This window comes from Pteronotus mesoamericanus, unplaced genomic scaffold, assembly GCF_021234165.1.
Source record: "Pteronotus mesoamericanus isolate MK-2021 breed Mesoamerican mustached bat unplaced genomic scaffold, CSHL_Meso_final contig_94, whole genome shotgun sequence".
NCBI classification, from domain to species: Eukaryota; Metazoa; Chordata; class Mammalia; order Chiroptera; family Mormoopidae; genus Pteronotus; species Pteronotus mesoamericanus.
The window spans coordinates 44,761,237-44,785,682 of NW_026555285.1; the positions used below are offsets into that span (position 1 = coordinate 44,761,237).

Genomic DNA, 24,446 nt, shown 5'->3' on the forward strand with positions numbered 1-24,446 from the left:
TTCCTTATCGGCAAGATAGGAATAAGAACAGCACGTTGATGTTGCCCAGTTGTAGGCTAATATATGTAAGTGTTCTGAGCATGTTTAGGGTAGGCTGGGCTAAGCTGTGATGTTGAGTAGGTTAGGTATATGAAATGCATATTTGGCTTAGGACATTTTCAATTTACAGTGGGTTTATTGGGATGTAACCCCATTGTAAGTGAAGGAGCATCTGTATATAGTATTTTCTTCAATTTGGTAACACTTCTGTTATTATTCTAGAAAATGTTGTCATGTCTAATATTTATGTTTATGCATAAATATGTATTCCATATAGTATATATTATTTTATAAACAGTTAAATATAAAATGTATTTTGAACAAAGTTTATAGTAAAACCCAGAGATCTTAAAAACCTATTTCATAAAAGGCACCCACACAAATACACCCTAAGTTAAATGATTCAGTTTGATAGGAATGTCCCATATCTGATATTATACATGAATCAAATTATCTTTAGTGCAATGTCAAGCACATTAAAATATTTTTGTGGTTTAAAAATAAAGGTAATGAGTTCTAATTAAAAAAAAAAAAAAGAACAGCATATATGTCATAGAATTGTTGTGACAAATAAGATGATGCTCAGAAAATGCCTAGTGCAGTGCTCCTAGTACACTTTTAAGTAAATGGCTCCCTTTTTACTCATTTTTGGGATAGTAGTTCTGAATGTGCACTAACTTTTCTATACAAACAATATCGTGTGGGATAGCCAGCTCCTAGGTTGAACCTAAGAGGGCTGCATTAGCGCTATTTGGCAGAGCTGATATTTCAGTATTCAGACTAATATCCCCAATTCTGAGGACAGGAGCCAAGTAATCCTTTTTCTGGTTGAAGGGCCGGCCTGTAAATTAAAGTTTGTTTTTGAAATCCTATGTTGTTGCCCTGTACTCAGCCTTGTGCCCTCTTGTGTATCCTGGGACTCTCCCTGGTGACATTATCTGGGCCCGCCCTGTTCCAAAATAGTATTCTGTGTTCAAAATACATACCACCTGTTTGTTTCAGTACTCTTATGCCTCCCCAGTACAGTTATGTTTTAGGAAGAGTGCCCAAATATAAGATATTTATATAAAACACTGATTTCTATTCTTTATCAGAATTTTTAAGCCAAAGGAATCTCAGCGTAGAGGAATGTCAGGCTAGTGCCGCTGCTCCCACATACACACGGGGCCGCGTGCAGGGCACGCACGGGGCTGCAGGGCCCATCTCCCGGCAGGAAGGAGACCATTCCTTCTGAGTAAGTCACATTTCTTGTGGCTGCTGCTTTTTTCAAGGTTGTGGCCCAGGGATCCCTGGCTCCTTGTCTGGGGAGAAAGAGGGGAAGAGATTGGTCTGAGTTAACAGTTGCTGGCTGTATGCAGGATCAAACCTAACGAAGTCGGCCGGTCCTTAACTATTGATATTTTTACACATCAGTCAAATGGACAGGTAGTCAGAATCTATAAAGCAGGTATTTCTGAGACGTTCAGATCTTAAAATAGGTGCATCTACTTTAGTTTCACCAAAGGAGTTGGAAACAGGTGGTTAGAATAGAAAAACAGCTAGTCCTTCACAGAGCCATCTAGGGCAAGGCAATGTGTGTGGATTGCCTACCGTCTTTGGCCCTAAACCTCATGCACTGTGAGTCTGGCCTGTGTGTTTGCTCGCACCCAGGCTGCTGAGCCGCAGCCGCCTCTTCCACACAGCTGCGTGCTCTGTGGGGATCAGCACGTTTGCCTGTCACATCAGTCAGCAAAACAGTGTGTCCCTATAGTGACAAATCTCTCTGTGACTTCTGTAGGAAATACCAAGGAATCCCTGAGCGTCCTATGTATGTAGGTGGGGAAACATTCACAGTAGTTAAACAGTATTATTCAGCAGAAAAAGATATGTTAGAAAGGTTATTTCAAAATGATCAAAAGCTTAAAGTGTTGGAAAAAATATTAAGGAAAAAATTAGGGAAGGACACCCCACGTGTGGGAGAAGATGGAGCTGAGACAGAAGCCCAGAAGTGGGGCAGTGCGTGGGCGCCTGGCCCTTCCCAAAGGCAACGGATGGATTTGAGTAGGACAGAGAGTAGGCTGGGATAGGACAACGTAGGCCATAGATATGTTTTGGTTTTTGCTTTTCAATGACCAGTTAACAAGAGTGTGATTTCCTGTGACAAACAGGTGAGACCCTCAAATAGTGAAGCAGCTACTTTAAAAGACAAAGAAAAACCCCTCCGCATTTCCTACAGTCAAGTCAAAACAGACTAAGTGCATGGAGCAAGGGCTGTATTTGTGTCTGTCGACTCCCGTGCTTTGAATACAGTGGGTGATACTTTCTAACTGTTGACAGAGAAAGTACAGCACAAGATTGAAAATTTTTTAATCCTACAGGAACTGGAACTCTTTCTATATTTCGCACTATTATCTCTTTCCACTATGAAAGTTTCAACAACATGTATACGTTGATATATCAGATTCAGTTAGAGTGCAGGCCACATCATGTCCTTATGTACAGAATTAAACACAGTCTGTCTCATCACCATGTCAAGTCAGTCTAAAACATCACTAGGCTTGCCCTCCGCGTTCAGTGTCAGAGTGTGCTCTCCTGGGGGAATTAATTCCAGAAGGGAATAGCGAATATTCTCAAAAAATTCGGAGGAAAAATCATTTTTAACCTAGTCTTTTATACATAGGAAACTTAATTAGGGTAGTTATAATAATTATTTGAGTTTTCAAGTTGTGGGACCTCCACGGAAAGCCTGCTGCTTTGTTGGTAGATGGCTTTTTCTGACAACTGTTCTGCTTCAGTTTTCTGTGTCTTCTGGTTTTAGGTTCAGTTACACTCTTGAATTTTAAAGTATATTTGCACAAAACTTAGCACAATAGTCTCATTATTTTAATTTCTTCTATGATTATTTCTCACTTATTTCTTATAGTATTTATTTGAGCTTGGTTTTCTTGGCAAGATTAGAGGTATTTACTAATTTGATTTTTGGCAAGAAATAAGCTTTTTTACTTCTCAGTCCTATACTTTTTCTGTTTCATTAGTTTGTTTTTGCCCTACAATTTTCACCTGTGTTTTCTAACTCTGAGTCATGATTATGCAGTTCATTCTTTTCCCCTTGTAACTCTTATTGAACCACTAAGGCTGTGAATTACCCTGTTAACCTGCTTGGGCCCTGTTTTATGTGTTCTGAAAGGGTGTTTTCTTCATTATTTTCTAGATATTTTACAGGGTTTATTTTTATATTTCTTTAAGAGTTGTTGGTGAGTTAAAATATTTTTGGGTGTGAAATTCCTTTTTATTTTCTGATAGTTCCAGTGTTATAACATTGTGATCAAAGATATTTTTACCACTTCCATTTTTTAATTTATTCCTTTTTTTTTTTTTTTAATCTAAAATGGCTGACTCCATGAGTTTTAGGGATTTGAGAAGAGGTGAATGCTCTTGTTTCTGGAACAGAGTTTGACATATCAATCAAGTCTGCCTTATATTGTGGTCTTTTCTTGTCCTTTTGTCTCCTTGGTCTGTTATGAACAGAGAGTTAAGAGTTTCCCTCTACTAGTGTCTTTAAGTCTGTCCTAGTATCTTGTGTTATTGTTTTATTTTATGAACAGATATTATATCTAGCCTTTAACATTATAAATTCCTTTTGTTTAATGTTTTTGATCTAAATTCTAATTATCTGATGTTAAGATAGTGAACCAAACTTTATTTACATTTGCCTGATGAAACTTGAACCACATGTCTATTTCCAGCTTTTTGCAATCACTTTGTTGATTGTTACATTTATTGACATGACAGATGTGTTTGGTCTGAATTCTGGCATTCTCTTTTGCTGAGAAATTTTGCTATTTGGCCTGTATAGTTTTGTGTACTCTTGGTTATTTTTATAGTTTTGTTAACTTAGCCCTCTTCCTTTGGGGAGTATCTGTTAGTTTCCTACAGTGAAGAAGAATATTAGCATGTTCCTCCCTTCCTTTTCCTCTACCACTCAGTACTTGTTAGAGAATTTCTCCCTAGTGTTGGCCTTTGGCTTCTCCAGTGGGTGATGCTTCCTGATTGCTTCAGCTGTAATCGGGGGAATTAGTGAACTACCTTTCTGCCCTTCTGCCTTGTCAGGGCAGCTGTTCTACTCCAACACTAAACGTAGGTGTTTTGCTTAGTCTTTGTTCTCTGTTGAATATACTCAGTGTGCACCGTCTCCTTTGGCTATGGATTCTCCAGACTACTTTTGGTGGGTTCATCCATAGGAGTTCCCTCGAGGGGCTCCTGGGAAAGTTTTTTTCCAGATTTCTTCTATGTTCAAAGCTCTTTCTCCCTTTCGTTTTTGAAGGGTGGCTTGGCCAGATAGTACAATCCTTGGTTCACAAATTTGCTGTATATTTTACTTACCATTCCATTCTTTTTGGGCACTGAATATTGCTGTGGAAAATCTGGGGCTAGGATGTTGGTTTTGGTCTGGCCACCCAAAGAGCCCTTGTCTTTCAAGTGTGTTACCTACACTAGGACGTATCTCAGTGTTGATCATCCTCATCCTGTTTGCCCAGGTACCAGCTACCTTTTGAATATATTTATCTTTTATTTTAGAAAAGTTTTCTTAAATTTAATCTGAATTGTTTTGTTCTGCTCTATTGATTTTCTGCTTTAATGATCCAGTTATGTGTAGGCTGTATTCCCTTTGCTTGTCATCTAATGCTAGAATTTTTTCCCTCTAGTCTTTTTAAACTATCTACACTTCATTTTGTCATTTGTTGGGTCGTGCCCCCCCCCCCCCCCCCCCGTTATTCTCACTGTGTGCCTTCTCATTTCATCTTCACTTCTATGAGTTTATTTTTAATCCTCAGCTGAGGACATTTTTTCATTACTTTTAGAGAGAGGAAGGGAGAGAGAAAAATCGATTGGTTGCCTCTCAGGTACACCCAGACCAGTGATCATATGCACCAGGACTGGAATTGAATGCACCCAGACAGGGAATTGTATGTGCCCAGAACAGGGATCGAACCCGCAACCTGGGTATGTGCCCTGGCTGGGAATTGAACCTGTAACCTTTTGGTTATGGGCCAACACTCTAACCAACTGAGCCACACAGGCCGGGGCAATGAGAGTTTTTATTGTATTGTACTTAATGTTTGCTCAGAATTTTCATGTATTCTTTGGCTGTTGTTCTGATGCATGTTCATTAGGTAAGTTTTGGTGCTCTTTTTCTGTTTTAATTTAAAATATCTTTGAATTGATGCTGTACCATTAAAAAATACTCCTCCTCACAGAACTACTAGCATTAATTAGCCTTTCCTGGTCCCGTGCGGCCTTTTGTAGTGAACCATCCCAGTGCCCTCTGCTTCCTGCTAGAATGGCCTTTCTCTATAGCCCTGCCCTCTCTGCTCCTGTGAGCCAAGCCGTGTCTAGGAGGTCGTCTGCTGCCGGACCTGCTGCCCTTCTGCCCACTTCCTTTGCTACAACAAAGCGGGCATCTCTTTGGCAAGTCAGGGTGAGCCCCCCACCTTAAGAGGGCACGTAGCTGCCAAGTTCCCTGCGACGTGCTGCCCAGGGCTCTCTGCCGTTCTTGCTCATTGCAGTCCGTTCTTTACCTGCCTGCTCCCCGTGAGGTATCTGCCTCACCTCCACCACGGCTGCCTGAGATGGCTCTTGTGACACGCAGAGGGCACAGGTTGTCCCTCCAGGGCGAGCCCATAGTCACAGGAAGGGTCCTTCGTTGGCATTTTCTGTGATCTCTGGCCCCCAGGCCTTGCTCACTGTTTGCTCCCCTCCGTCCCCCATTTTGGCTTCGCGGCCGGTACTAGCAGCCCTCCTCCAGCCCCTGCGAACCGTCTGGCTGAAGGCGCAGCTCTGCCCCACCGCGGTTACCTTCTTTGATGTGCGCGGTATCCAGGGTGAGGAAGTGGGAGTTCCCTGGGCCGAGGTCCCCGGAGGGGCGGCGTGATCTTCAGCAGGCTCTCCGGAGCCCAGGCGCTGAGGACAGACTTTCAGGGGAGGGCGGAGGCGGCTGCGGGGCGCTGTTGTGAAACTGTTACGGCCGCTCGGGTGTGTTAATGACGCACTTCATTATACCTGTAACTGGAAATGGTGAGAAGTGGGTAAATGCTGTTGGAAGAGCCGCTGACTTGGGATTTGCTAATGGATCGGGGGAATGAGAGAGGGGTCGTTTGCAACTGCCCCTGCTCGTCTCCCAGAGGCTTCTGTGTGGTGGGGCCCCCCCTGCAGACTCGGAGGCGCTAGCGGCTGGTCACAGGAAGGCGGCCCCGACGGTGCTTGCCGTCTGCCGGCGGGGCGGCCGCGCGCAGGGCCCACTCGTCTCGCTCGCCCTCACCAGCCGCAGCCCTTCGGCCTCTGTCAGTTCTGGGTGGAGCTGGTCCCCGGGCTCGCGCCACGCCCGCCCCACGCCCGTCAGTCGCAGGGGTCTGTCTGGGCGGCTCCCTCCCGCACCTCCTCGCGGTCCCAGCAGCCCTCCGAGGGGCCCTCCAGGCGCAGGTCCTCCGCACCCTGGGAGGCTGCTTCCTGGGCCCTGGGCGGGGGGCAACGCTGTCGCTGCGCCCCGTGAGGGGGGCGAGCCTGCCGAGCCTCCCCGGACTCACCCCGCGAACCATCCTAAGAGGCGCCCTAACGCTGCTGTCGCTCCCGGAACCGAGGGTCCTCGGCCAAATGCGCTAGGACCTGTTGCCGCGTGTATTTTGGGTTGTGGTTCTTTCTCCTTAGGTTTATTCATTAGTAATAGGACCCATTTGCTTTCTCTCTTCTAGAAACGTAGCAGAATTTCTGGTCTGCTGTCGTCAGCGCGGCCACGGCTATACTGCTGCTGTATTCTTGCCGCCTGGGGGGGGGGGCGGCGGCGGGCAGGCGCCTGCTGTGCGCGTGGCTCCTTGAGAACTGAATGAGGGGAACATGAAAAGCAGGGGTTTGGGGAGGGGATTTTTTAGATGCAGAGGTTAGAAAGTGAATTGGCTAATACGTACTGTGATATGCTGTTCATTTGGGACCTTACTATTTCTGGCTTATTCTCTTCTCACAGCTTATTATGGTATGGGGTAAACATCACTGGGTGGCACTTGGTTTGGTTTTGTTTGTTAAGATTCTCTTGGGGAGTAGAATCTGAAATGTAATTAAAAATGATCTAAGTTTATGTCCATGGGAAGTCTTGCTTCATCCCTATTAAGTTTCTGATTAGCTACCTATAATCATGAATTTAGGAAACAATCTGTAATGTTATATATTTTTTCCCATGTTGGCAAAAAATGTATCTACCTTAAGTTTTACTAAAAGGTAGGGTATAGAAGACTGCTTTGGGGGGGGAGGGATACTGTGAAAATTTAAGAATGCAAACATGTTTAATGTACAGTTTGCATAAGCAGCAAAACAGCATATGTTGAAACATTTCCCCTTGTATTAAACTCCAGGAAAGTAGAAATCCTTACTAGGTTGTGATGTCAAGTGCTGTGGGTATTAATTGCAAAGGTAAAGCTCACTACTATTTATGATGGATTCGTGTGCTAAATTGGAAGTTATTTTAGGGTGCCACTGCGGATGGGGTGATAACGTTCACTATTAACGCACTGAGGCAGGTAAAGTAGCCCTGGGCCCGAGGCAGGGTTGCTCTTTTTCTGTGTGGTGCAGGCTCACACGGTTGTAGATCTTATTCTCTCGTCTTTCTCATGTTAACCTTGCCCGAGGTCAGCCCCTTCCAGGATTAGCAGTTGCCAAGATGAATGTTCAGGCACGTTATCCAGCGAGATACGTTTCCATAAAAGATGGAAGCTGGAATCCTCGGTCTATTGTTTGGGGGGGTCTGTGTGGGAGCCTCCCGCCCCGGATTCAGCGGTTCAGGAGGTGGGCACATGGGACGCAGCAGAGCTGCACTCAGCGCTAAGGTTTATTCCAGGGACCGGGCAGCGGGGAAAAGGCTCACGGGGCATAGTTCAGAGGACACCAGGTGAGAGAGTCCAGGTGTTTCTCTCAAAGCGAGTGTCAAGTGTTCTCCCCCCGGGAAGCCCGCCAGAGACCGAGTGCCCAGGACTATTGCTGGGGCCGGGGAGGCAGGTGCCTTCTGCCTGACTCACGCCAGGATTCCAGACTTCCAGAGGGAAAGGCACCATGCAGCGTGACCCGCATTGTAGGTACCGACAGTCTTGGCACGCTGAGCCAGTCGTATGCGGGATGCTGGGCACACTTCCGGCCAAAACTGAAATTCACTTTCCAGATGCCTGCTGGGGGCCAGCCTTGCCACGTCCCTTTGTAAGGGCGACAGTGTCCGGCCTGCTGTGTTTCCTGCCTTCTGCACCACATGAGGCACCCACATAGATGCCTTCTAGAGCCTGAAATGAAGGCCACAGTGTGGGCTGTTACCAGACTTCCCGGGTCAGTCAGGTGCATGTGGTTTTCTATTTTGACCGACATGTACAGAAACCAAGGTGTAGCAGTTTGTGCGGAAGCCTGTGCATGAGGCAGTGCTCCTGATGGCTCATGGCCCCTCTGTCTATGCCTCTGGTCCTTCCAGGCTGCGGACCCAGTCGCTGACCCTGCAGATTGTCTTTGCCACTGTTTTCTTTTCCTGTGTCACAATCACTTTAGTCTGACTGACGATAAGATTTCTTTGTATAACGTAATGTTAAAACACCTGAAAGGCCAAAAGGTGTGGGGAGGATAATGCGGCAGGGTAAGGTTACAACAGCAGTGCATTTTATTGACTGGGAGTAATAAGTGACTAAACTCAGCCTTAATTGTGGCGTTACTTCTTGGGCTCTTAGCAGCTAACAGCAGAAGAGCGAAGGGGCTGGGGATGATGGCGTCAGTGTTACGTTGCAGGATAAGTAAAGGTTATTAATGATAATTCCTTTTAACAGCATTATCTGAAACATATTTTGACAGCTATTCAGGATTACGAAACCGCTCAGGAACACAATGAAAATGACCAGCAGATTCGGGAAGGTCTGGAGAAAGCACAAAGACTACTGAAACAGTCACAGAAAAGGGATTATTATAAGATCTTGGGAGTAAAAAGGTGAATAATTAATTAAAATTTGCATTGCTATTTTTAATCAACTGTTTTAAAACTAATCATTGCTTCTTTCTTTCTCTTTTGGATTCCTTTCCTTTCCTTAGGGTTTAATCTATGACTGTAATTACCTAACAGTCTAACATCATCATGGTATTTTGATTGTTAGTTTTATTTGATAGAGAAAGACTAGTAATGCGATCATGGAGAATTAGTAGTGGGTGACAAAGATCTGACACGGCAGCATGACTAGGTTCTAGGCCTAGATTTCTTAAGGGTAAAGAGGTAAGAGGTTAGGCGGGAGAGGGGATGGGGGAAAGAAAACTCCTCTAGGCCTATTAATAAAGTGGCATTTCCAGAGTCAACTTGCAGATACTAAGAGATACGCAGTTTACTCAACATGTACTTTATGTACAAGACCACCTTCCCTGAACAAACATCTGTGTTTTAAGGAATTGTTCTTATTAAGTAAGCTAATCCGGAAGTGTTGAGGAATTCTTAACTAAAGATTATTAATTTTAATACCCCTCAGAAATGCCAAAAAGCAAGAAATCATTAAAGCATATAGAAAATTAGCGATGCAGTGGCACCCAGATAACTTCCAGAATGAAGAAGAAAAGAAAAAAGCTGAGAAGAAATTCATTGACATCGCGGCTGCGAAGGAGGTCCTCTCCGACCCAGGTACCGCTCCCCTTTGGGGCCTTCTGCTCTCCTGGCCTGGCGACTGAGCCCGGGGTGGAGGCCGTGTCAGAGCGGACAGTAGGCAGGGCTGGGGACTGGTCCCGGGCCTGCAGTCTCTGGAGTCCGGTTTGTGCCTGCCGTAGAGCGAAAGGCGGACAGATGTGGAATCAAAAGGCCTGAGATCGACAGTTCTCCCCATTTTTTTCCCCCACCTGTGACAGGAAAACACAACAGTGAGGGGGATCTCTTAGCTTCCTTCCAACTTCATAGACAGCGATGAGCCCTTCCCACTGAACTTGCAGGGTCTCGTCTAGGGAACCAGACGCGGGCACTGGGTACTACAGACGCTGTCTTCTCCCACGCGAAAATGGCCTGGGAAGTCAGAGTGAGGCAGCTAGGAATTCAGGGACTATTTAACAATACTTGTTTAATGTTAACCTAACATCTGCTGCTTTTTGTGCCTTTCCACGTCAGTGGGAGCAGAACAAATTTCAATAAAATAGAAGGAAATCAAGTTTTATGCCCATTGGACAAATCTTATTTTTAACTCCTACTATGCTGTGCAGTTGAAGTGAAATGATCCTTTGCTTTCAGGTAACTTAAAACCCTGTAAGGGAGACAGCGTACTCAGTGAGTAAAGCAGGATGTTCTTCTATTCAGCAGAGGAGGGTCCACTGCGGCCCTCGAATGGTTCCATCCTCTTAGCTCACACTGCGCACCGCTGGGGGACCCGGGGGCTGAGTGAGGAGGGCAGCCGGGAGCTGGCCAGGGACTTGGGGCCGGCCCTTACAAAGGCCTGCCTTGAGAAAAGCAACACACTGTTAATTACTAAGGCCTTCTTCCTGTTCTCGGTTCCTTTTTCTTACCCCTGTTCTTATTTGAAGGATGAAAACAGCCTTTTCTCACCTCTGAGGATGTGAGCTGGCTCCTTCCTCACGTGTGCCTGCCCAGGGCTCTGGCTCATCAGGGACTGTCCTTCGACGGACAGGCCCAGCCACAGAGGCGGCCTCTCTGCCCACGGGAATGGAGACCCTCAGTTCTATCCAGACTTAATGGCGAGGCGCCAGGAAGCCTGAGGCCTGCGGGGCTCAGCCTGGCTGACTTCACGCTGGGGTTGGGAGGGGCCCGGGCCACTGGATGGGGGAAGAGAGACTTTGGGAGGCCTCCCTCTGCAGTTACTTACTGTGTTTGGAGAGAAGATGTAGGGGCCTCGATTCCAGCGGTGCCGTTCTCCACCCTGGCCCCTTACCCCCTTCTCTGTGACTGGTGTTTCTCAGGTCTGTCTCCCTGAGGCTGAACCCCTGGCAGAGGCGGGACAGGACAGCTGAGCACCGAGTGCGGGGCCCAGCTGGTTTCACTGCTAAGAAGTGAGCGCCCACCCCCACCTGTCCCTTCCTCTCGTCCCTGAGGCTGACCTGGCTGTTTCTCTCACAGAAATGAGGAAGAAGTTCGACGACGGAGAAGACCCCCTGGACGCCGAGAGTCAACAAGGCGGTGGCAACCCTTTCCACAGAAGCTGGAACTCATGGCAGGGGTTCAATCCCTTCAGCTCAGGCGGACCTTTTCGATTTAAATTCCACTTCAATTAAGCCAGCTGGAGGGTTTTTTTGGTGTTTTTTTTTTTCTCTTTTTCCTTAATTTTTTTAAAGATTAAAAAAAGGAAACGTTCCAGGATCCTAATGAAAAAAAAAAATCCAAATCTTTTAGTTTGTCGATGACCAAAGAATTGTTTTAATAAGAAAAATCAGTTTTCACCCACCTTAGACTTGAGGTTGATGGGTTTTCTGGCAGGGAAGTGAGGAGTGTCCGGCAGAGCTGCCCGCGTGGGCCGTGCCCGGTGCTCGCTGGGCCCCCACGCGGGGCCTGGAGGAGTCGTTTTCCTCACAGCCTTACGGAGCAGGTCAGTGCCTGCGTGCAGGAGGAGCTGTGTGTATCTTCACGGGAATGCATTATAGTCCAGTGTTCTTAAAGAGAATGGTAACATTTGAGCTGTATGTTCTTAGGGACGATGTTTAGACTTCGGTCGGTCCAGTCACTTGCAAATGTTAAGTTACAGAGCCTCCGTTCACCCACACACATGTGCACTTCCCTGCTGGCACGCAGGTGGCTGTCGCCGGAGGAGGGCAGAACTCATGTTTCAGAGAAGCTGCCCCACGTGGTGGTCGACGTAGCCAGGAGTAGACTTCGGATGGATGCCAGGCGTATGCTTTGAATTTTTTTGTTGTTCAGTACCTTCAAGAGAATACTAAATACCACTGAAATTAACTGTAAAACCTATGGACCCTTTTGTTTAATATGAAACAACAGATTAACTGAAAAGTTATGTACAAAAATGGTTCAGATAATATAACGATGGTTTTATTTCAAATAATTGTGCTGAAGTGCAGAGTGAATTACTTCAACACCTGAAACTGTGAGTCCCACAGAATTTCCTCAACCGGGATCATCTTAAACGTGTGAAGTCGCTCAGTTACCATGAACCGAAGGCCCTCCTCCTCACTGTTAATAAAGGCAGCAGGCGGCTCCCCCTACCTCCGGGCCGACCCTCGGGGACTGTGGAAGCTCCCGCGGGGGCCTGTTTCGGGGGGCACGACACAGCAGACCTGCCCCGTCCCCGGACTGCAACGCCACTCTGTGTTCTTCAGCCTGAAAACCACACACGTTTACACACCGAGGCGGCCCTGGCCGTCTCTCCGTGGGAGACCGTTGTCATGCCTTTTAAGAAGTTAACTATTCGACCTTTGTATATTCGATGATTTTTCCCTAAAAAAGGAGTATTTTAATCAGGAACATTAAATATTTATGGAACTACTGATACTGCATTTAAATTCTGAGAGAATTACTTTAGGTAAGAATTACTACCTTTATTCTGGAAAGGTTTTTCTGTTTGCCTCAGAGCATGTTGAAGCATTTTAAGCAGTATGAGCCCAATATGTTTTTATGAAATCATTTTAATTTTACTTTTACGGGGCATCCTACCAGTAATGTCCACAACAGCCAAGCACAAGTTGTTTTCTTCTTCAGTCATCCTGAAACACGTGGAAACATTTTTTTCAAACTGAGAGAAATCACATTGTTGAGTTAGGTAAAACAAGTAAGTGCTTTTGCATCTATTTAGAAGTCTATTTCTTACCAATAAACATAACAATGCATTTTGAAAACTAGTGAACAGCTTGTAGCTTTCATTTTGTTTTAATGTCCCAAAATTCAAGCTAATGTGAAAATAGAAAGGAAATTCATTTTTGTTTGTTTAATCTCAGTAGTCATTACTTCATTAGCTGCATCAGATTTTTTTCCAACCCTCTTTTGTCTGTATTGCCACTGTGACCTCTTTGAAATGGAGCATGGCCACCACCTACTTCCAAACAATTTCCACTCACAATCGGAACAAAGCAAGTGTCGAGTCACCCACCCGCCTGCGCACTCCGAGGAGAGGGTGACAAGCTGCCTGTGGGAGCCGGAGGGGTCGGGGCTGGCACCGGGGCCACCTGCCCACTGCAGCTCCGAGGGTGGTTTACACTTCTGGTTTTCTCCACTTGTAATAACCATAATTCCTGCTCGTGGAATCTTACCATGGGTTTAATTCAGTCTTCACTGAAACGTGCAGCTACTTGCCTGTTTTCAGTGAAGAGACAGTAAATGCTTTGATGCCAAGTGCCAACACCACCGAGAGAAATTCTTCAGAATTTGTCACTTTGCTGGTTCTTGAAGAAAACAGCGTCCTTTAAGTTCCCACCTTGATGGGCATCGGCAGCCTCCTGGGAGCCACCTGCATGGACAGACAGTAACCCGTCTCCCCACAGTATGGAGAACAACAGGGCCGTGGAGGGGGAGGTGGTCAGCCTGTGACGGAAGCGGCGACAGGGCAAGCGCTCGGCCTCTTTGGGCTGCTGTCACTGACCATTCTCTAGTCCCTCTGTGGAGATGGTAGTGCCCTTCACGGCTCTTTGTGGAAAAGCAAATTCAGAGGGGCAGTGCCCTTACCTGAGGTGCGTTCCCTTCTCAAGGCCGTCCCTCCGGTGAGCTCCAGAGCGAAGCATCTCAGGTCTGCTCATCGTGGGCGTTTGCCATGGCAGCAAGTGTTAGACCCATCAGCCTGTAAATGGGAAAATATTCTAAAAAGAGAGAATAAATTAATTTATTACTCACCTCTGAAAGTTTGTGTTTTACCACACATAAATGAAAACTCGAAAGCAACTTTAACAGTTTGTTGACGAGAATTGGATGTAATCTAATGCTAATTTTGAACTGTCTCACTCTTTAGTCAGTATTAAAAGTTTCTTTTAAATATCAACATGCAAACAGAACTTTTTTGGCACTCTGGTAATGGAATGTAAACTACCCACAAATTTTTAAAGAGAAAAGTGCCGATAACCGAGCAGGGAAAAAGTTAATAGGCTCACAATTGGAAATTGGTACCATTTTCTATTCATGTTAGAAAATGAAAGATTCCGCTTTTAAAGACATGAAATTTGTCAGAAGTGGCATATGAGGTTTACTGTGAGGAAGAAAAAAAAATGCATGAGATGCTTAAGGTACAGATGGTCCTCAGTCGGGGTTTTGGAGCCCGTTCCCCAGAAGGCACAGGACGCCGGCTACAGGCCTTGCAGCAGGTTTTCTCCCAGGACACAGCAGCATAACATGGAGGTTCATGCAGCTTTGCTGGAGGTAATTTACTTTTCCAAATTAATAAAGGAAGGAAGAAGGCAAATGCTAACTTGTCAACCCATAATACCTTTATTCTAAATCAGATCATTCCTTTTAAAGTAGCAGAGTTTATTCTGTAACTGCAAATACTGTTAATAGGTGGGGACATTTTTTTTATGGATGATCTCATTTGCTGAATGATTTAAGAGTAAAATTAGCCACTGCGTGGCTTTGTGTGTCGTGACCGGTTTTGTTGCAGTCGTCTGTGGTGGAGCCTCTCACCTGCAGCGAAAGCAGAGCGCGGAGAATGTAAGAACTGGGGACATTCGAGAAGTTCAAATACGACTCCTACATGAAGGCTGTGTAGCTGGTTTTGAATGAGACAAGACTACGTAACTTAATCCCTCTCAATTTAGTGTTTTAATAATCAAAGGAACTGAAAATTAAAATGGGTCTCAGACATGTCTGCACATCTGGGCACTATTTTTATGCCCTTGTATTTTCACATTTAATAAAAATATTTATGGTCAAAATCAGTACTTTTTTGCTTTTGATTCATTTGTAGTCTTCCGGGGAAGTATGTTTTCCAGCAGTGCTATACCCCTCTCAGTGACTGGGTGACAAGCCCCGTTCTGCGAGCCGAAGGGAGGGCACAGCACCCAACGCAGAGGTGGCTCGTCTCCCACCTCCCACAAGTCCCAGGACAGCTGGGTGCCACTGTGGATAGTTATTCAGTTTCAATACAATTAAAATCTAATACTTACATTGGCTTTGCTTGAAGACTGGTTCCCTTTTACACTGTGCTTTGTACATTTCCGTTCAAGTCTTCAAAGGGGTGGCGGGAGACCCGGGACTGCCGACCTCAACCAAGCTTTCAACCACCAACAAAAGCAGTTTTCTTCTCAGTTTTATACTCTGCACATCTTAAAACTAAAGGGCAGCTAGAACGCTTATATAGACCTTACCCACAAAGTTGAAAGTTTGCAAATTCTTAATAATCATATCTTTGCAACATATGAGCAACGGGCCTTAGTCTGAAGACAATGAAAACACCTGCCACAAGCATAATGGCTGCTAGATGAACGCAGAGAGGAAGCTCCCTATAAAATAACCTAGATTTTTTGGTACAAGCTATCAGCCATGTAGAAGGGAGACATGTAAGTTCAGCCACCCAAATCCCAACACAGAAACTGGGGAGGCAGCCATCAAGACTCGGTTTTTATTCTGCAATTTTAGCTTCAGTAGAAACAGAATCTAGCGAATTGGATGTGATGGTAATGAGCATGGGACTTGGGTGCCTTTGTGCAACCGATGCTTATTCCCACAGGACTCTTACAGAAGTGGAAACAGAGGCTGATGACAAGGACAGCAGAGCACCGTCACGTGGTCCGTCCTGCCCAAGATACCTCCAGAAAGCCCAGGCGAGGTGTGTGGGTGCGTTTGGCCTGAGCCGCGAGCTCCCAGAATCTCTTACCTCTCCCGGCCCAGCTGTTGCACCAGACTCCAAAGAGAAGTGAGCCAGGCAGCATGGAGGAGATGGTCACCTCAGGCCCAGGTGCCACTGCAGCCGTTGCAAGCGTCCCTTAGTGTCCCTGGACACCATGGCGACGTCATTCCACCGGGGTAGGCCACACCTGGGGCTCTCCACTTAATCACAGACAAACACACGTAATGAAGGAGGGCAAGGAGGCGAGGGGGAGGTTCTGGGGTCTTTGTTAGCAGTGAATGAAGCTGCTGGGAACGGAGTCCTTATTCACAAAAACCCCGGGCTGTGCTGTCAGCCAGAGGCCTGGACTCGTTCAGGTGAGCTCCAAGGAGCCAGAGGAGAGACTGTCGGCAGACGGCTTCAGGCTCCCCGGGACCTACCCACGGAGCTGTCCGAAGGTGGACCAGCCGGCCACTGCAGGCAGACAGTTCTCCATCGCCCTGGAGGGTCCAGGACGGCCGGAGGCTCCCCGTGACAGGGCCTTGTAAGGGGGCTGGCCCACTGGCGGGGGCCAAACTCTACTGGATGTTTCCCAAACCTCACCCACAGCATCATCGGGGGGCTTTCACAACCCCCTCAGCCCTCTAACAGCAGCTTCTTCCGGGGGTGGGGTCCCAACGACAGCAGTCGCTTCAGGTCCCCAGGTGCTATGATTCCAGAATACCTGGGTGGTTTTTAAACACTGACTATTCCTATCCATCTCTTACTCACACACAGCAGAAAATAAAGTTTGCCTTCTTAACTCAGTTTCTATAAAAGTAGCCAGTTAAAAAAAAAAAAGCATACCCCATAAGCCCACAAATATCATTTTATGAAATAGAAATTAGAAATATTAAAAAAATACAAACAGCATAAGATTAAAACATCATATGACTTAAGATAAAATAACATTATAGTGCAACAGTAAGATAAAATAACATTATAAGATTATAGTACCTTCCATTTACAACAATTAAGATATAAATGGGCTTAATTTTTTTATTATTCAGAGATAACCATGAGTCCTTTTCCTTTTTTAAAAGAAAAAATATGTTTCTCTAATTTTAAATGCACTTCGTAAGTAAGAAAACATAAGTGCATACAGAGCTGGAATATGCAAGGATGTACAGTTTGGTAAACCCCATGAGTCAGATACGGTTTTTACTGGGTTACCTGGCAGAATATCACTTTAACTTGGGAAAACACAGTGTGTTAAGCAATCAGGAGAAAGGAATCATCTAGTTTTAAATACTCAACGGTCATTCTTGTATAACTTAATACATTAAGTACATGTATTTTTTAAATAATATTTTTAAAATTGAAGAATATGTCACTGATCTTTAATGAAACTTCCAGAAGTCTTAGCAGTAGTTCCACACTTTCCCAGCAGGTGGCAGATTTCTTGTCATACGTTTATCTTCTTTCTCATAAAAGCCAATGCTAGAGTTCATCATGTGCCAAAACTGTAGGGGAGGAAAGTTTATTTAGTTCTTGAAACCGTAAATGTCCAAAGAGCTTAAACCTCACTCATGTATGGGATATAGAAAAGGCACAGGTGCTGACTGAGGATCCTTTTGTTAGTGTGGTACCAACTTGCTTTTCACGTGACGTGAGAACAGCCTCTATACATTAGGGCGCCTCACTGTGCCACAGCGAACGGCTCACCTTTGTGCCCTCCGAGCGGTGGGCTCCCATGAGCCTATGAGGACAAGGACCACACCTTATTTATTTTTGTTACCTCTAGGACCTAGCACCCTGCCTGGCAACGAAGGCCTTGAAAAACGCTAATAGAGCACTCACCATGCACAAAGCACCCTACCGTGAGTGTGATGGAACAACAAAGAGCGGCAGACCCATGGTGATCCATGGTGGAAGAGGGATCACTCAAACACGGACAGAGTTACAGTAAACAAATGGGAGATTCAATAATAGTGAACAATCTTCAGAGAAAAAAATGGCTTCTTTTCCTCCTGCATTATTAATTTGTCACATGCTATTGATTGAAGAACACTGAGAATTCAAAATATTTTGCAGGTAAAAATTAATGAAAATAAACCAATGCATCCTGTATCACAATTCAAGATGGCAGACGATGTTTCTCTCTTCACTAAATTCCCATTTAAAGACAACACAGAAATGCAGAAATACAGAAGGAAATAACAGTGAGAATGGTGAGGGGCTACGATACATCACTGGAGCAGAGTTGTCAATGAATTTCTAAAAATGGAAAAGAGAAACTGCAGCTGAAGACAAGGACGCAGAGCTGAGCTGTGCAGATGTTCCTGCGGAGGGCGGGGGGTAATGGGCAGCTGGGGGAGCGGGGAGCCCAACAGACAACACGGGTCGGGTGAGTGGGATGGAGAGGCAGCGACCTGAGGCCTGGATTTGAAAACCTGGGCCCATCCCCTCCTCCTCCCGTTCTTCTGCTTGCCAGCAGAGATCTGACAATCTGTCTGTCCCAAGAGAAAAAGTAGGAGACTATTCTTGAAAATAAATGGAAAAATCTACTGGGGCGGGAAGACGGGGGAACAGAGAGGCAGGTAGACAGACATGTAGACGTTTTTGAATGGGGAGCGATGCTCTTGAGGAAAATGCCCTCATCTGGCCTTTGGGGAGGGAGCTGTGTGGGACAAGCTTCGCTCCAATTTCCACACCCCCCCGCCCCCCAAGATGGGAGCCTGTGAGCCCTTGGCCAGCCTGCCGACGACGTGCCTGGAGCCGTCAACTAACCACCCTGTTCAGGGAGGAGGCCTCCTGGAGAAACAGGCGTGCTTACAGCTGGGGACCTGCACCAGCTGTCCGTGCCGGCCCACCTACCCTGCCATTCTTAAATGCGTAAATATCTGAGGAAGACCAGAAGCAAAAGAAACAAGGACCAAGATGACCACGCAGAACCACCTGCCCAACGGAAAGATAACCGAGAAAACCAAAGAGATACTTACAATGACTCTAATTCATATTTTCCTGCGATTTCTGAAAAGTCAGTGAGGCCATAAAACAAGAACAAACTGAACCTCAAAGAAAGAAAGGTCTGTTGGAAGTTGAGACGTATGTGCCCCTCTCAAAAATAAAGACGAGTAGAAGGGTAGAAGATAAAGGAAAATTTTCCCAGGACACAGAAGGGAGATAAGGGGATATAAAAAGATGGTATCACCACAGAAAAACAAAGGACCATGAGAGACTGCTATGAATGCCTATATGCCAAAAACCAGACAACCTGAAAGAAAGGACGCATTCCCAGAGACACACAACTTACCAATATTGAATCTGGAAGAAAGCAAAAACCAGAACAGACCAATTACTAACTAGTGAGGGGACTGAATCAGTAATAAAAACCTCCCAACAAAGCAAAGCCCAGGAACAGATGGCTTCACTGGTGCATTCTACCAAATATTTTAAATAAGAATTAATACCAATCCTTTCACACACTACCAAAAACAGAAAGAGAAAGGAATACTTCCAAACAGACTTTACAAGGTCAGCATTACGCTGATACCAAAACTGGACAATAATGCCATCAGAAAAGTAAATTATAGGCCAATATCCCTGATGAACATAGATGTAAAAATCCTCAACAAGGTATCAGCAAATGAAATTCAACACTACACTGAAAGGATCACAATGATCAAGTGGGACTTATTCCAGGGAGGCAAGGATGGTTCAACATCTGCAAAATACAGTACACCACATTAAGAAAATAAGGATAAAGATCATATGATCATCTCAATAAATGCAGAAAATATTCTTAACGTCATAGACTTTCCTAGAGAAATTCTAACCTAATTATTGGACAGCCTCAATAAGAAATCAGTTTGCAACTGACTCTGATTTCATTTAATGCAATGTGAGCGTCACCCACCATGGCAGAACAAGGACTTACTTGCATTTTTCTTCTTGTTTTCCAGGTGGTCCAACAGTTGCCGGATCTCTCTGTCATATTCCACCCATTCTGGGACAATCCTGGCAGCAGCTTTTAGTTTGGGTTCTTTTGTTTTGGGATTATTGCACTAAAAGTTTAAATAAAGTTTTGTTAATAAAAAACCCACTCCAGAAACACAGAGGAGATACTTGAGGACGCTGCTGGGTCACTAGAGCAAAGAAATACATTTTATAAAAAGCAGAGTCCTAAGTGCCTGAAATGCTGAAATTAGTTCAACAGAGACAGGATCAGGTGCAATGATAAATTGTAGTTTTTGTAAGCAATAAATATTCAACACAAATACCTTCATCAGAAATTTAAACAAAAACTGTTTAAAGACCTTCTTGTGGTTCCTAAGAAGTCTCTCAAATGTGTCTGTAAAATGTTTTAACAAGAGATCTAAATATGTGCCCATTTGGACCAAGAACATAGCAGACTATATTAATAAATATTTTCTTGCCTTACGTTGGGACTGAAAATCTGGTTTAATATGCTTTACATTTCCCACAGACAAAATCAGTTGTCAGCCTTTAGAAATGTCTTTAGTTTCTTTAGCAAAAGCCTTCATTCTCCTTACACATGCTTCAGTTCTAATTAGCAATTGTGATTATATTAAAAATCAGCTGACTGGAACTCGTTTGTCACTATACTAAAGGCTGTGACATTCGCACAGTTATACGTCCCCGTCGTCATGGCTCAAACTGACTGGTGGAGTAAGACCAGAACACGTCACGTAACCGTGTGTCTGTGTTGTGGGGGGAGGGGGTGGGACCTTAGTTTCTTCTCTACAAGGGAGGACATTAAAACAAGACCATCCCCACAACTCCACTAGTATACGATCCATTTAAACTACTTTGCAATTGGCCCTACTACAGAGTTTCTTGGGAAATTAAATAAAATTCCAAAGGCAGAAAGTCTGGGAGACGGCTGAGGGTCTGAGAGGGGCCTGGCGCCTCCAGTGGGGCAAGTGAAGAGCGGGGACGCCCCTGACTGACACAGGAGCACAAGCCTCATGAAGTCACGCCGCCCGTCGCTCCCTCCTCACGCAGCATTAACGAAAACGCACCCTGAAGCTCACTTCTACTTCTACGTGACGTTTTTCTGTGGTCGCTGCGGAAATTTGACGTGGCCCCCCCATGCCTTATGGGAGAGCTATTCATTCTGAGCCAGAGCCTCTTGTCTTCATACTTCCCTCACCAGATCTTTTCAGTTTGTTCCCTTGTGGACTTTTTTCCTACATTAATATATTCCAGAAGTAGTGGAAAATAGGGTTTTCTTTGCAGGTATTAACTTTATAGGCAATATGTTTTTATAAAGTGAAGGTAATGGACCTATTTTCCCTCTTTTTGTGTCAGAAATGATTAAAATAAAACTACTATGTTTTCCTTAGTTTTTGTGTGTGCTGTAATATTTTTCCCCCTACATCTATATCCGTGTTGCCTAAATGGGCTGCCAGGCCCCGCGCGGGAACTTCAGCCAGGTCTGGAGACATTGCCGGCTGTCAATACCGGGGGTGGTGGGGTGCTACTGCCACCTAGTGGTCAGAGGCCAGGGAGGCGCCACACACAGGACTGCGTGGTCCCAAGTGTCAGTAACGGCCAGATTGAGAAATCCTTATTGAAACAGGGTCTCACCTTCAATACCATTAGTCATGCTTTTTCCTTCCCCTGAGCCGTTTCCCTGGGATTTTTCTGCCTTCCCTGCCTTCCCCCAAGAAGCTATCTCAGTGGCAGTTTCTCTCATTGTCCATGTGTTTCTGTGGAAGAGGTGGCCAGGCTGTCCACCCCAGTTGATGCCACCCATCCTTCTCCTATGCAGACCTCTCGCTAGGAAGTCACTGCCCACCCAGGAATGACACTTCCCAGTCCCGCATCTGCTGGGGCCACACGACCCAGTCCCACCCAGAGGCCAGGGCCTCCGGAGTCAGGGTGCACTCGCCGCGGCCCCTTCTCCTTCACTCCAGGCCACGCTTCTCAACTGGGATAGCATGTAAACTGCATGTGTAATTTAAACTTTTCTAGTAGCTGCATGTAAAAACGTAAAAGGAACTAGTGAAATAAATGTTAATACCGCATTTTATTTAACCCAGTATGTCCAAAATGTTAACAGTCAACATGTAATCCATATAACAATTACTAATGAGATATTTTTACATTTTGTTATTGCACTGAGCCTTCCAAATCTGTGTATTTTACATTTTGCAGCACCTCTCGCTTCAGACTAGCAACACGCACGTGCCCGGTGGCCACATGTGACCCATGACTGCCGTACTGACAGATGGACACGCGACGACAGGGCCCAGAGGATGAGCAAGCCACAGGCTGGATGCAGACTGGCCCCCGAGTTATGAGACACAGCGGGGCTCATGCACTGACAGGGCGCTCACTCGGATCTGCCTGCGTGAGCGTGAAACCACTGAAGTTGGGGGGTTTGGTACAGCAGCTCAGATTAACCCCGAGTTCTCCTAAAGACCCCAGGTATGAGTCACAACGTTTTATGTTACAACACAACCTCAAACAACTTCTTAGCTGTGTTCAGTCATGTTCTTGATCTCTCTTTAGAGAGTTACCTTGCTTCTAAACCCAAAACACCAATTCGAAAGAATATATACACCCCCGTGTTCACAGCAGCCTTATTTACAATCGCCAAGATCTGGAAGCCGCCCAAGTGTCCACCAGTAGATGAGTGGATGAAACAACTAAGGGTCATCTACACAATGGAATGCTGCTCCGCCATAAAAAAGGAGGAACTCTTACCCTCTGCGACAGCATGGGTGGACCTAGAGAGCAATGTGCTTAGTGAAATAAGCCAGTCAGAGAAAGACAAATACCATATGATCTCACTTACATGTGGAATCTAATGAACAAAATAATTTAACAAACAAAACAGAAACGGACTCACAGATACAAAACAGACTGGTAGCTGTCGGGGTGGATCGGGGTGGATGGGGGCGTTTGGCGGGGGTGGGGGGAAGCACTGGGTAAAAAGAAAGGTGAAGGGATTAAGATTACCCATCTATCTATCAATCATCTACCTACCTACCTGCCTGTCTGTCTCACACACGCAGACCCAGGCAAGGGTGGTGACGGCCACAAAGCACGGGGGGTGGGGGCTGGGGGGAGTGGAGGAGACTAAAGGGGGGCACACGGAGACGGAGAGAGGCTTGGCTTTGGGAGATGGGCGCACAATGCTGTGTGCGGATGCGGTGTTTGTCTTGAGTTGTACACTTGAACCCCGTATAGTTTTGCTAACCAATGTCACCTCAATAGATTTAATACAAAGAAAATTCCCTTGCTTCTCTCTTAATAATGCCATCTTACTTGTTTTTCTACCTTTTATCATCCACAATTGCATTCTAACATGCTGGCATGCTACTTTTTTCTACACATTTCTATACATAGCTGGAAAAACACCCCTATATTTTATTGTTCTGTCTTATTTTGTTTAAAACTGTATGGATTCTAGTATTTAAACAGCTTATTCTTCAGTGAAGATCTTGTACACAATTATTTTACACTGCAATTAGCACATAAAAACAATACAGTCAGAAATAGATCGATAATATCTTGTAACTGTTAAAGACAATATAGTATTCTAATGTGAATTCCAGACAAATATTTTTGAAATATTTCATGTCTAGGAGAGTTAAACTGTGTAGCATAAACTGCTTAAAATGAAACTAATAAAAACACTTTTCAAAAATAAGGAACAGACATGTATAGAATAGTGTGAGTAGAGATAATTATTTTGATTATCTTTATTTGGGGGAAATACGGGCAGAATTGAACTGGTGATATGTCAGAATGGCAGCTAACTCACAGACATGGCAGCCAGCTCTCGGCCTTTCTTCCAAGAGCCCTTGCGCAGGAAAGGGCTTCCACGGCAAGGCCGGGCCTGCTGGCCTTGGAAGGGCCTGCTCACGAGGCGGCCCCGGCGGGCGTCTGGGCACAAGTACGTCAGGAGTGTTCCCCCCAGCCCCTGACGAGAATGGCTCCCCGTGTCTGCTGTGCATAAACGATATGGTTTATGCTGAGTGCCTACCTTCCTTGCGGATGCTGGGGATTCTGGTGTGTGCGAGTTAGACAGGGTGTCATGTGAGCAGGCCCCAGCAAGAACCCTGGGCGTCGGGGTGCTAACAGCTTCCCTGGCAGACATGTCATGTGTGTCATGAGAACTTTACAGCCTGGGGAAGTCAGCCCGTCCTGATTAACTTCACAGGTGGGGGCTCCTGCACACCCACACCTGGTTGCCTCTGGATTTTACTGTGCACCCTTCGCCTTTGCTGCCTTTGCGTTGTATCCTTTCACTGCAATAAATCACAGCCACGAGTATGACTCTAGTCTCAGTCCTGTGAATCCCCCGGCGGATCGTCAACCTGGGGGTGGACGCAGGGATGCCCGGACAGAGCCCTGCACGCGCCACCCTCAGCAAATACAACAGTGGCTGCAGACTGAGCAGCAGGGCGCCCGGTGTGCGCCGCCCCATTCATTAACCGTCAAAGATTTCTACTGGGCATTTTCACGTCCGCCTATGCAGAGGAGAACCCCCAGGGGCCTTACCAGGTCAATGGTCTTGGCTCTCTGCTTGGATTCGTCGTCACACCAGGTCTCGCACCACAGCCAGTCCTGAGGAAGGGACTTGATGGCAACTTGGTAAATCATATTATTGGGAAGATCCTACAGAAAACAATGATTTAAACAAAGAGGCAGAGAGATGAG

General features: G+C 45.6%; 2 protein-coding genes across 2 annotated transcripts in view; one reads left to right on the forward strand and one right to left on the reverse strand.

The window, feature by feature from the left end:
• The window catches only part of DNAJC3 (DnaJ heat shock protein family (Hsp40) member C3), a 55,314-nt gene extending 40,421 nt beyond the window's left edge, over positions 1 to 14,893 (forward strand). The window contains exons 10-12 of the mRNA XM_054586482.1: positions 8,890 to 9,022; positions 9,549 to 9,697; positions 11,132 to 14,893. Of these exons, the coding sequence (XP_054442457.1) occupies positions 8,890 to 9,022; positions 9,549 to 9,697; positions 11,132 to 11,286 (437 nt within the window). The 3' untranslated portion in view covers positions 11,287 to 14,893. The remainder of the gene's footprint in view (positions 1 to 8,889; positions 9,023 to 9,548; positions 9,698 to 11,131) is intronic.
• Positions 14,894 to 17,209: 2,316 nt separating this feature from the next.
• The window catches only part of UGGT2 (UDP-glucose glycoprotein glucosyltransferase 2), a 126,135-nt gene continuing 118,898 nt past the window's right edge, over positions 17,210 to 24,446 (reverse strand). The window contains exons 37-39 of the mRNA XM_054586483.1: positions 24,288 to 24,404; positions 19,690 to 19,816; positions 17,210 to 17,272 (exon numbers count right to left, since the gene is read on the reverse strand). Of these exons, the coding sequence (XP_054442458.1) occupies positions 17,250 to 17,272; positions 19,690 to 19,816; positions 24,288 to 24,404 (267 nt within the window). The 3' untranslated portion in view covers positions 17,210 to 17,249. The remainder of the gene's footprint in view (positions 17,273 to 19,689; positions 19,817 to 24,287; positions 24,405 to 24,446) is intronic.